The 10,563-nt window shown below is 66.9% G+C and overlaps 2 protein-coding genes across 4 annotated transcripts in view; one reads left to right on the plus strand and one right to left on the minus strand.

Annotated features, from left to right (window-relative positions):
• Positions 1-1,863, plus strand: part of SSBP4 (single stranded DNA binding protein 4) — a gene marked incomplete in the record, with an annotated part of 46,180 nt that extends 44,317 nt beyond the window's left edge. Inside the window, 4 exon segments of the mRNA XM_034755360.1 lie at positions 246-324; positions 861-889; positions 1,236-1,337; positions 1,630-1,863. Coding sequence (XP_034611251.1) covers positions 246-324; positions 861-889; positions 1,236-1,337; positions 1,630-1,659 — 240 coding nt within the window.
• A 2,005-nt stretch (positions 1,864-3,868) lies between these two features.
• ISYNA1 (inositol-3-phosphate synthase 1) lies at positions 3,869-10,557 on the minus strand. Of its 3 annotated transcripts, none has more exons than XM_034755494.1 (11): positions 10,532-10,557; positions 9,022-9,146; positions 8,249-8,410; positions 7,582-7,711; positions 7,226-7,419; positions 6,650-6,799; positions 6,015-6,230; positions 5,353-5,517; positions 5,086-5,199; positions 4,679-4,896; positions 3,869-4,354 (listed from the first exon to the last, which is right to left on the minus strand). In XM_034755494.1, exons 2-11 carry the CDS (start codon positions 9,133-9,135, stop codon positions 4,156-4,158), a joined length of 1,662 nt encoding a protein of 553 aa, XP_034611385.1. In that variant the 5' UTR covers positions 9,136-9,146; positions 10,532-10,557; the 3' UTR covers positions 3,869-4,155. The 3 variants fall into 3 exon arrangements, with proteins under 3 accessions (XP_034611385.1, XP_034611386.1, XP_034611387.1); XM_034755495.1 differs by lacking the exon at positions 10,532-10,557 and adding an exon at positions 10,104-10,218; XM_034755496.1 differs by lacking the exon at positions 10,532-10,557 and adding an exon at positions 9,937-10,058.
• Positions 10,558-10,563: the final 6 nt, after the last annotated feature.

Below are 10,563 nucleotides of genomic sequence, written 5' to 3' on the forward strand. Positions count from 1 at the left end.
ACCCCTGCCAGCCCGGCCCCGGGCTCCCCCTTCCCACACCTCTGCCGGTGCCCCTCAGCCCTGATCCCCGGTCCCTCGCAGTCCCATGGGGTACTGAGGGCCAGAGCAATGCTGGGCACATCCCTGAGGCCCTGCGCCGAGTTCCCCTCCACTCCCATCAGCTCGAACACAGAGCCCCAGCCCCCTGGCCCCACTACACCTGGGCAGCCTGTGTCCAGCACTGACGCGCTCCCTTTTCCTTGCAGTTCCCCATGGGGCCTGGCCCCGATGGGCCCATGGGAGGCATGAACACCATGGAGCCCCATCACATGAACGGATCCTTAGGTGGGTAGCCCCGGCCTCTCGCTCGCCGGGGTGTGAGCTGCCCACACAGGTGGAGGGACATCAGGACGCCTATGCCCCCGCCCCCCCCGCCTGGATTCTGGGCCTGGCTCTGCCCTGACTGTGATTGTGGGCAGGTCCCTTCCTATCCCTTGGCGCTATACCTGGTGTGCCGGGGCAGGGTTGTGCCAGACCGGGAGCTCTGTGGTTCTGGCCCCTGCGCTCAGACCTGCCCCAGCCTCCCCGAGGGGACTCAGCCCCTAGCGCTGCCAGCTGAAGGTGGCCTATGGGCCAGCAGCACCTCCCCCCCGCAGCACGCTAGCATCACTTCCCCCGATGGTGCAGAGGGAAACTGAGGCAGAGAGGCGGGCCTTACGTATGTTGGGGGTGAGGGCCGGAGCCCTGCCACTGTGTAGGACGGACACTGCAGCATGGCCTGGGCTCCCTGGGTGGTGGGTCCGTGTCTAGTGGATCAGGGGGTCGGGGGGCACCTTTCCCTGGTATGGGGCAGCGCTAACAGGACCTGCTTGTCCTTCCAGGCTCTGGCGACATGGACGGGCTGCCAAAGGTGAGAGCACAGCGCCCCACTTCCACCCGCTCCCTATGGGGGGTTCCCCTGGGCTGAACCCCTCCCTGGGACACCCCCTGCCCCCTCCCAGGGTGGCCAGCCTGTGCCTCTCCCTTCCAAAGGGCCAGGGTGCTGCCAGCTGCTGGGGTGCAGACCTGCCGTCTCCTCTGGGCACTGGGGGTGACTCTGCACACGCCCCCCCCCCCCGCCACCACTGAGGGCAGCAGGCCAGAGCCGTACCCGCTCCCATTCCCAGGCGGCGCTGCTGGGAGCTGTCGGCCTTTCACTCCTGGGGCCGGGGGGCAGCAGGCCCCCCTCTAACCTGGGCTTTCCTGTGCCCCTGCAGAGCTCGCCGAGTAACATGGCGGGGCTGAGCAACCCGCCCGGGACTCCGCGGGACGACGGCGAGATGGGCGGCACCTTCTTAAACCCCTTCCAAAGCGACAGTGTAAGGGACTGGGCGGGCCCGCCGGGCCGGCGGAGAGGGCGGGGCGGGCGGGGCTCCCAGGGCGGGCGGGGCAGCTGCAAGGCATCGGCCACCCCCTGGAAGAACAAACCTGGCACGGCTGGACCTGTGGTGGGGGCCATGCGCTGGAGGAGCCTCCCCGAGGTGTGAGCTGCCCCGCCCCAGCCGAAAGGGGCCAGTTGGCTCCCCCTGCCCTGCCCCCCCCCAGCGCGTCGGGCTGGCCCCGGCGGCCTCCCCCCGCCTGCTAATGCTCTGGTGTCTCCCGTCTCTCTAGTACTCGCCCAGCATGACAATGAGCGTGTGATCGGCTCGGACGTCCCGGCGCAGAGAGCCAGACGCCCCCGCGGTTCTAAACTCTATTTAAAACACCCGCAGGAACTGGCCGCCTGCCCTCCTGCCAGCACCCCCCCGTTTCCCCCTCCACCTGGGGCACAGTCCCCCCCTGCACTCTATTGGCACACAGCACCCCCTTCCCCCACGCCCTGGCCCTGCCCTCCCCCTGCACCAGGCAGAGACCTGGGCCCCGCTGGACTGGTGCTGTGGGGTACACGGTGGGGGGGGCTGCTTGTGCCAGGCAAGAGGCTGTTCCCAGGCAGGCGGGGGGGGTGCTGTGGTGGGAGGGTGGAACCTGCTGACTGTACTGCGTTGGGGGGGGGGGCAGAGCTGTGGCTGCGTCAGGCAGCACCTTTGGGGGCTGGGAGCCAGAGCACTGCCGGGGGGGGGGGGGGGGCGGGGGTGTCCAGCCACAGACAGCTCCTTCCCTGCCAGGCAGCAGCAGTGGGGCAGAGTGAGGCTGGGGATGAGCCCCCCTCCTCTGGGGTTACAGGCTACGGCTGGCAGCCCTGCCCCCAGCTCTGCCCAGCCCCACACAGCAGGGTGGGGGGAGGGGGGTATTTATTTAAGGGTTTGTTTTGCTGTACAGGGTTTAACTTATCATGGGCTTCCCCCCCCCCCCCTGCCCCTCAGCTTCCAGGGATCCCCCACCCCCTCCAGGGGCCCCGGCTGCACCAGAGCCTGCCATGGAGCCATAGGACAGACCCTGCAGCCCCCTGCCCCACCCAGCAGTCTACCCCCCACCCCAGTGTAGTTATGCCAATTCCATCAGCTGCTCCTCCACAAATACCCTCGGTCAGGGGTGCCCCCCCCTTTCTGCCCATGCTGCCCTGCAAGCCACAGCTCCTCAGGCCCCTGCCCCTGGGGGCACTGGGGAGGCCGGGCAGAGCCCTCCCCTCCCCCCCCGGCTGCCAGCTAAGCAGAGCTGCCTCAGCCCCCTCCTGCTGCCCAGGAGCCCCCCCTCCTTTCCTGTGAGCACCCCCATGGCAGGGGGAATTGCACCTCCCAGGTGATTGCTCTCTGCTCACGCAGGAGCCCTGCTGCCCCCAGTGCTCTGCCCCCCAACCCTTCCACAGCCGGAAACACCCCATGGAGTCTCTAGGGAATAGGGGACCCCCCCCACCCTGTTTGCTCAGCCACTGTGATTCCCCCCACCCAGTCCCCCATGGACAGACTGGGCTCGGCCCCTGCCCTGCAGCAAAGGGGGGCAAGTGTACATAGGCCCCCCCAGCAGCCCCCTTTGCCCCAGGCGCCTGCCCCTACCCGCCATGGGGACCACTTTTAACTTTCATATGAAGGATTCTCTCTTTCCTCCCCCCACCCCCCTTTTATAAACATGAAGGACCTCAGCAGCAGCGCGGCCACGCTCCCTCCAGCTCTCAGCCCAAAGCCCCCCCCACCCGGGCAAGGGGGACGGAGCTGGGTTTTCTGTTGCTGTTCAGGGTGAGCCTCCGCCTGCCCCACGCGTGTGCTGTGCCCGCCGCCGGCTGGGAGGGGACGCAGCCCGCTGGCGTGTGGCTGCCGGGGGCAGCGCCTCCCCTGCTAGGTTAGTGCGTCTGTGTAGGGATTGCGGCTGTTCTTTCTACTCTGAAGGCTTTAGACTGAAAGTTGCTTATCAAAAAAAGAAAGAGAAAAAAAAACAAAAAAAAACCACAACGAAACAAAAACAAAACAAAAAAACCCAACAAAAACAAGAAAAAAAAAAAAAAAAAAAAACACCCAAAAAACCTGCATCAATAAATGTAATTTGATTTTTTTCATAGCTCCGCCTCCTTTGTTTCCCCCTTTACCACTCCCCAGGACCCCTTCCACAGCACCCCCCAGGGACCAGTGCACCACTGGCGGGGCGCCAGGCTGAACACACGAGCACCCTCCTGCCAGAGCCATGAATCCCACTGCCCTGTGCCGGCCCAGCACTCACGGAGCCCGGAACCCCCCCCCGCCTCACTGGGCCCCCACCACAGGAAGGGGCTTGGGGCAGAGACTTGGGTCTTTGCCTTGGTTTCCCCAGCTGTTCCACGCCAGCCGGAGTTGGGTAAAGCCCCAGGCCACACAGTGCAGGGCAGGGCTTGTAGGGCGCACCCCAGGGAGACCCCTTTCACAGGAACACCGCCGTCTCTGGGCACCGCTTCCCCGGGAAGAGGGCAGGGCGCCAGGTAGAGACATGACGCAGAGGGATCAACAGAGACAGACATGCTCCCACTTTTTATTTAAAAAACACAAACATTCCCAGCTTCCAGTTACTGGCAGTGGAGCCTGGGTGGCTGGGGGAGGGGGCTCCTCCTGTGCCCCAAATTAATTCAAACTAAGAATCTCCCTACAAAATACAGTCCCCCGATGGACCACGGCTCCTGTCCCCCTTCAGGCTGACCACGGTCCCCTCTCTAGCAGCGGCAGTTCTGCCCCCCCATGTCTCAGCCCAGACTCCCCTAGGAGCTGGGGGGCGTTGTGGCCATGGGGCAGGGCCCTAGTTGTCAATGTGCAGCGGGGCTTGCGAAGTGCCATGCCCATTACTGCCTGGGCACAGGTAGCCGTTCACGTGGGCAGCTGCCCTCTTGAGGGAGACTGGGCACTCGGCCAGACGCACTCGCTTCAGGCTCGGACACGGCCGCTGCATCTTGTGCTCCAGCAGCATGTGGTTCTGGGGGGGCAGCCCCACACAGGCCCTGCGGGCAGGATCAGAGAGAGAGCAGCATGTCAGGGAGGAGGGGGCAGAGGCCTTTGCAGCCAGCTGGACACCCCACAGACTGGGCACCACCAGGTCCCTGAGGGGATCTCAGTACCAGGTCCCACAGGGGCTAATGCAACTCGCCCCACCCCTGCCAGGCTCAGTCAAGGGCCCAGGCTGCTCCTGAAGGGGCCTGGGCACTTGGGTTGGTGAAGGGAGCGGGCACCCCAGGCATGGAGGAGAGTGGGGAGCTGGAGACGGGGATAGAGCTGGCACCCCAGGAGTGGGGGGTGGGCGGGGGGGAGGAGAGAGCCGGGGGTACCTCAGGATGTTCTCGATGCAGCTTCTCTGCCGGAAGAGGGCGTTGACGACAGGGGAGCCCTCAGGCACCAGGGGCGCCTTGCACAGGAAGCCCAGGATGGACAGGACGCTGTGGAAGCCCTGGAAGTCGGGGTCGCTCTCGGTGCAGAAGCTGATACGTTGGCAGAGCTCGGTCAGGATGGCCAGGTCCAGGATGATGGGGCTGGCCAGCAGGGAGTCCTGGGGGTGGGGCAGAGTCAGTGGGGGGGGGGGGGGGGAGGGCCCCCCCCCCCCCCCCCCCGGGGGGGCCAACCCAGGGGCGGGGGGGCCCAGCCCCCCCCCCCCCCCCACCGCTGTTTTTCCCTGATACCATCAGGGCAGGGAGGGGGGGTTTGACCTGTGCCCAGGGACAGGAATTCCCGGCCCTACCTCGCAGGTGTTGTGTATGACAATGGTGTTGGTGCCGCCCATCATGATCTCTGAGGTGTACTCGTCCAGCGCCCGCTTGCTGTCACCCACGTAGGGCACGTACTTAATCACCACCTGCAACCGAGAGCCACCTGAATACTAGGCCCCAGACCAGAGCCACCGCCGGGCAGCGGGTTCAGGGCAGCTTCTGTCCCCCCCCCCCGTCCGCAACAGAGCCAGGTACAACTCCGGGGGGCTCCCTCACTCCCCCCACCCCCCGCCACTCACACAGTGATCGGGCTTCTCCTGGGGCCCATAGAGCAGGGGGTTCGACTGCACCATGTCGTCCACCACGTTGCTCTTGGAGGCCTCCTTGGAGCGGAACTGCTGCGGGGCCGACAGGTTCTTCCCATCGTTGTTGCCCAGGTGGTTGTAGCTGACGATGGATACTGTCTGGGATAGGGGGGAGCAAAGATGGGTCACAGCAGCCCCACAGATCACAGCCGCAGCTGGGGGAGCCCTGGTCTCCCTGCCCGCCTCCCAGACCTGGCTGCCGGGGAGGCCCAGCCAGGGCAGGGGGCTCTGCGCCCCTCCCCCCATGCCATGGGACAAGTTTGTCTGGATTCCAAGGGGAAGGGCCAAGCTGAACCCCCACTGGCCCCCACTCCCGGGATGCTCCAGCCCCCAGAGCCCTTGGGGGTTATGCAGATGCGCCTCAGTCCCTACCCGCAGCCCTCCCCCTGGGGAGCTGGAATGCACCCGGCTGCAGGAGGGTTACAATCCCTCCCACCCCACCCAAGGGCTCTGCTGAGGCCAGATTCCCTCTCCCTGGTGACTGTGCCGGACTCAGCCCCTGGACTCCAGGAGGGGAACCTGCCTAGACCCCCGGCAGCCCAGTGGCGTCACCAGCCCGGCATGCCCCGCGGCGGGCGCCCCCGGCACCCCCTCACCTTGAGGCCGGCGCTGATCAGGAAATCCACCAGCACCGACTTGAGCTTGGTCTGGCCAGACTTGAAGTCGTCTCCGCAGATGAAGACGTGGTGCTGCAGGGCGAGCTCCACGGCGCCCGGCACAAAGGTGTTCTGGGGGGAGCCGTTGATGTAGGCGCAGCCCTCCAGGATGCTGGCCACGGCAAAGAGCGTGGAGGGAGACACCTCGAGGCCTCGCTGAGTAGATGGGGAGAGCTCAGTGCAGCGCCTGGGGGGGGAGGGAGCCCCGGGACACCCACCCCCCCAGTGCGCAGGCAGCCCCCACCCCCAGACAGCCAGTAGGAGCATCAGGCCCTCAGAGAAAATATATCACAGGGCACCACTGTCAGCTCTGTCCCCACATCCCCACTATTCAACCCAGCCCCCCCATGCAATGGGGCCACTGCCCCCAAACCCAGCTCCCCCGGTCCCATCCCCCCCCAGCGCTAGGACTGCTGTGGCCCCATTGAAGGACAAAGCCAGTGCCCCCGCCCCTGGCAGGAGCCAGAACCAGCCCCCCAGACTGGCTGCATCTAGAGCACCAGAGACGAGATCAGCCGCCACTAGCCCAGCCCCCGGCGGGCGGGGGGGGCCACATGCCCCTCACGGGCTCTCACCTCGATGGCCTGCAGCAGGTTGGCGCCCGTGTCGTTGACGCCCGGCAGCACGTCGCAGAAGCGCTCGGTGTTGGCCGTCCACAGGACCACCACCTTGTCCACCCCGCTGGTGGCCTTGAACTCCTGGATGTCCCTGCGGATCTGTGCCACCTGCATGAGGGGCTTGTCAGTGCCCGGCAGCACAAGCCCAGGACGGGGCACCAGCAGGGAAGCTGCTGGGCCCCCCAGACCCCTGCAATTTGAGGGATCCTGCCCTGCCCAGTGTGGGTCAGCTCCAGTGGGCAGCAGGGATGGTGCTTGGGGGGTAGGTGCCATAACTGCGCCCCCAGCACCCCCCTGCGGAGCACAGGGCCCAGCCTCCCCAATGCTGGCACACGGCCCAGGGCTGCCCTTGGGAGCCGCGATGTCCCAGGTCTTGCAGGCAGAGGCTGCTCCGAAATCCCGGCCCAGCTCCCCCAGCCCGTCAAAGCCAGCCCAGAAGCCTGCATTGGGGCCTCCTGCTCCCCCACCCCAGCCACGGGGCTCACCCCCGCAGCCGTGGGAATGTAGCGGATGGGGATCCCGCACCCCACCCACCTGCTCAGCCTTCGTCCCGCGGAGGACATGGTCGGCTCGGTCCTCCTGATTGGCTGCAACGAATCCTGGGATGTAAATGGACGGGCGGGGCTTCATCTTCACCATATGGGGCCAGAGCTGCTCCTGCAGCTGCCAGTCGAGGACCTTGGCCCGTCTCATGGCCTCAGCCAAGTTCAGGGAGGAGACATCCCAGCCTGAGACCCGAGAGGAGACACCAGTCAGAGCTCTGGGCCCCCGCCCACACAGCCTCCCCTCCTCCCAACACAGCCCCCCCCTCCGCCTCCCCCCCCCCCCCCCCACCCCCCCCCCGGACCATCCCACCCCCCACTAACAGCCCCCAGGGCATGCACACTCACCATCAAAGACGATGTCATTAGGGTGCACCATGGGCAGCAGGTCCCGGAAGGGCACGTAGACGTCGCCCGTAGGGCCAGTTCCCAGGCAGACGGTGGACGCTTGCAGCAAGGAGCCGTAGTAGTTGGCGTACTGGGAAGAGGGAGAACACCAAGGTGACACTGAGCCCCAGGGGCCCCCAGGCCGGGGAGCTCCCCCACCCCTGGGGACCTTCCAGGAGGGCACAGAACATGGGAGCCGGGGGCCCCTCCCCAAGGTCCGAGTGCCCAGCCCTCGGCTCCCAGCCAGACCACGCCACATGGCTTGGGGAGAACCCCCCGCACAGGGTCTGAGCGCCATATTCCCGTCACCACCGGAGCCACGAGCACTTCCCAGGCCGTGGCCAGGACAGACCCGGCCCCGCAGCACAGCCCTACACCCCCCAGGCTGGGAGAGCCTCAGGGGCCAGCCTGGAGCTCGGAGGCCTCACCGCCAGCCACACCCCAGCGGGGCAGGGCTTTGGCTCATCTACCCACTCGCCTGGGCCCAGGCTCCATCTCTGGGCAACTGGCTGGGGCCGCATCTGGGCGTCTGAGACGAGCCAGCCGGTCACAGGCCCTGCCGCCTGGGGGGCTGGCTAGAGACCACCTTTCCCCTGGAAAGCGCCGCCAGGGGACGAGACTCGCTCACCTTCCGTCCGGTCTTGGTCATCCAGGAGAGGCCCAGCCTGTTGGCCAGCACGGCCGCTGTCACCGTGGTGCCGTTGTTGCCGCCCCAGCCCACCAGCATCACCCCCAGGCGGGGGACCTGCCGCTCCGTGCGGAAGGTGAACTTGGTCGACTGCGGCTTCACCTGGGAGCCCCAGAGACAGGCAGTGAGAACCGGGGCGCAGCCTTCGCACACAGCACAAGGAGAGGAGGGGGGTGGGACAAGACGCACGTGGGGCACGCTCGTCCGCTGGCGCTGCAGGGGCACAGCAGGGCTCTGCACAGGGATGGGGCAGCAGCACCCCCCGACCGATGCACCAGGACAGCTTGCCCAGCCCACCCCAAGGCTGGGCCCCTCTGCAATGGGGAGGCTGCTCCCACCAGCTCCTCAGAGCCCAGGGAAACCAACGGCAATGCGATCACACCCAACGCGGCACCGTTTCATGTTAGAACTTTGAGCCCCGGCCCCATGGCGCAGACGCCCCCAGGCTGCGGCGGGCAGAGGGGAAGCCGCCCTGCATGCAGACTGCTCAGGCTACAAGCAGGACGTGTCCCCAAGGGCCCCCTCGGCTCCATCGCTCCCCTGGCCGAGCGGAGGAAGCCGCCTGATGGCAGCTCACACACAGCCTGGGTCCAGCCCAGGCCAAGCAGAGCTCTGGGCCACTCCTACCAGGTGCATAGAGACAAACAAATGCGGTTCCCCCTCCAGTGGACACAGGGCCACGGTCCAACGCTGGACCCGCCAACAGCAGGTACCTTGGTGACGCCATCCTCCCTGCTCACGTGCACGGTGCTGTATGTGTACTTGGCCTCAATGTAGTCCTTGCTGTAGGTCACATCAGGGCTCTCAACGAGGAACGTCTCTGCCATGTTTCTTGGAACTGCAACGTGGAGGAAGCAGATTATTACAGACCCGTCAGGCCTCAGGCCCGTCAGGACCCAGGGTGCAAATCATTCAACACCCACTGCCCCTGCAACCAGGATTCTCCCGGCTGTCTGCTAGGCCAGCATTCCCTCCCTTCCTGCCAGCTGTCCCCTGGGCCAGTGTGTCCCCCTGCCCCAGACTGGCTCTTCCTCTCCCAGAGGCCTTTGCTGAGGAGGGGCATAATCCCCATTTAACAGGCAGGGAAAACGAGGCACGTAGCAGTGAAGAGGCTTATCCCCCTAACGCCACCCAGGTAGTGAGAGCTAGAACAGAGGTATCCTAGCTTCCAGCGTGCAGGCAGGAGGAGCCCGCCAGCGACCCAGGCGCGCCACAGAGGAGCGCAGAAGTGCCTGGGTTTCTGTGAGGCGGCGGGATGTGGGTCGGGGTGGCTTGGGTCAGGCTCCGCGCCAGGCCAGGCTCATTGCCAGACAGCAACAGGCCTAGAAGTTTGGCTTATTCCAACAGGTTTTTTGGGCTCACGAGGGCAGGGAGGCATCGGGTTGCTTTGCTGGTGCCCGGTGGAGCGAGGGGGAAAGGGGCAGGGGCAGCCCCACCAGCGCCCAGCCCAGGCCCCCAGCGGAGCTACACAAGCCAAAACAACCCAGGGACAGGAGCGCAAGCCCAGTGCAGCCTGGCTGTGGCCCATTTCCATCCCCGCTCCCCAATTAAACATGTCCCCGTCCCCCCCTCCAGCCCAGACCCCCTTCTCCACCCACCGCCCCCCAACAGTTAGTGGCATGACCTACAGCACAGCACAGGCAGGGCAGGAGATGGGGGGCCAGGCTGGGGGGAGAAGAGTACTCCTCCAGCTGCTCTGACAGGGGCCGGCCTGGGCACGACGCCCCGCGATCTCCGCTGCCCAGAGCTCACCGACTCACCCGCCCCGTGCCTCAGTTTCCCCCATTTGAATCACGGGGAGCACGGTCGGGCCGCGAGGCTAATCGGTGCCCACGGAGAGGGCTCGGTTATGGGGCTCTCCCGCCGGTCCCTCCCCACCCCCAGAGCCAGCCCTGCCATGGGGCAGCAGCTCCGCGGGGCGGGGCCCCGGCACGGGGGGCGGGGCCGGAGAGGAGGCGCCACCCCACGGAGAACAGGGGCCCGGCCAGATCCCAGCCCCCCAGTGCCCCCCAACCCGCGGGGCGGAGCACCCCCAGCGCACGCTCGGGCCCGGGGGGGGCCCGGGGGGCGCCGGCCGGGGCGCCCCGGGGGGGGGGGGGGGGGGGCAGCCCAGGAAATACACGCCCCCCCCCCGGACCCGCCGTGGGAGCCGGAACCGGAGGCCCCCCCCGTCCCGAGCGCCCCGGCCGCGGGCACCGGGACCCGCCCGCAGCCCCCGCTCACCTGGCTCGGCTCGGCTCTGCTGCGGCCCCCCC

This window comes from Trachemys scripta, chromosome 22 (assembly GCF_013100865.1).
Source record: "Trachemys scripta elegans isolate TJP31775 chromosome 22, CAS_Tse_1.0, whole genome shotgun sequence".
In the NCBI taxonomy this organism is placed as follows: domain Eukaryota; kingdom Metazoa; phylum Chordata; order Testudines; family Emydidae; genus Trachemys; species Trachemys scripta.

Excerpts from the sequence above, each read along its gene's own strand:
- ISYNA1 (XM_034755494.1), bottom strand. The coding sequence starts at position 9,135 with ATGGCAGAGACGTTCCTCGTTGAGAGCCCTGATGTGACCTACAGCAAG. Across the intron at positions 6,800-7,225 it reads GCGGGACGAAGGCTGAGCAG|GTGGCACAGATCCGCAGGGA; the intron begins GTGGGTGGGGTG and ends CCCCTCATGCAG. Across the intron at positions 4,897-5,085 it reads TCATACACAACACCTGCGAG|GACTCCCTGCTGGCCAGCCC; the intron begins GTAGGGCCGGGA and ends CCCCACCCCCAG.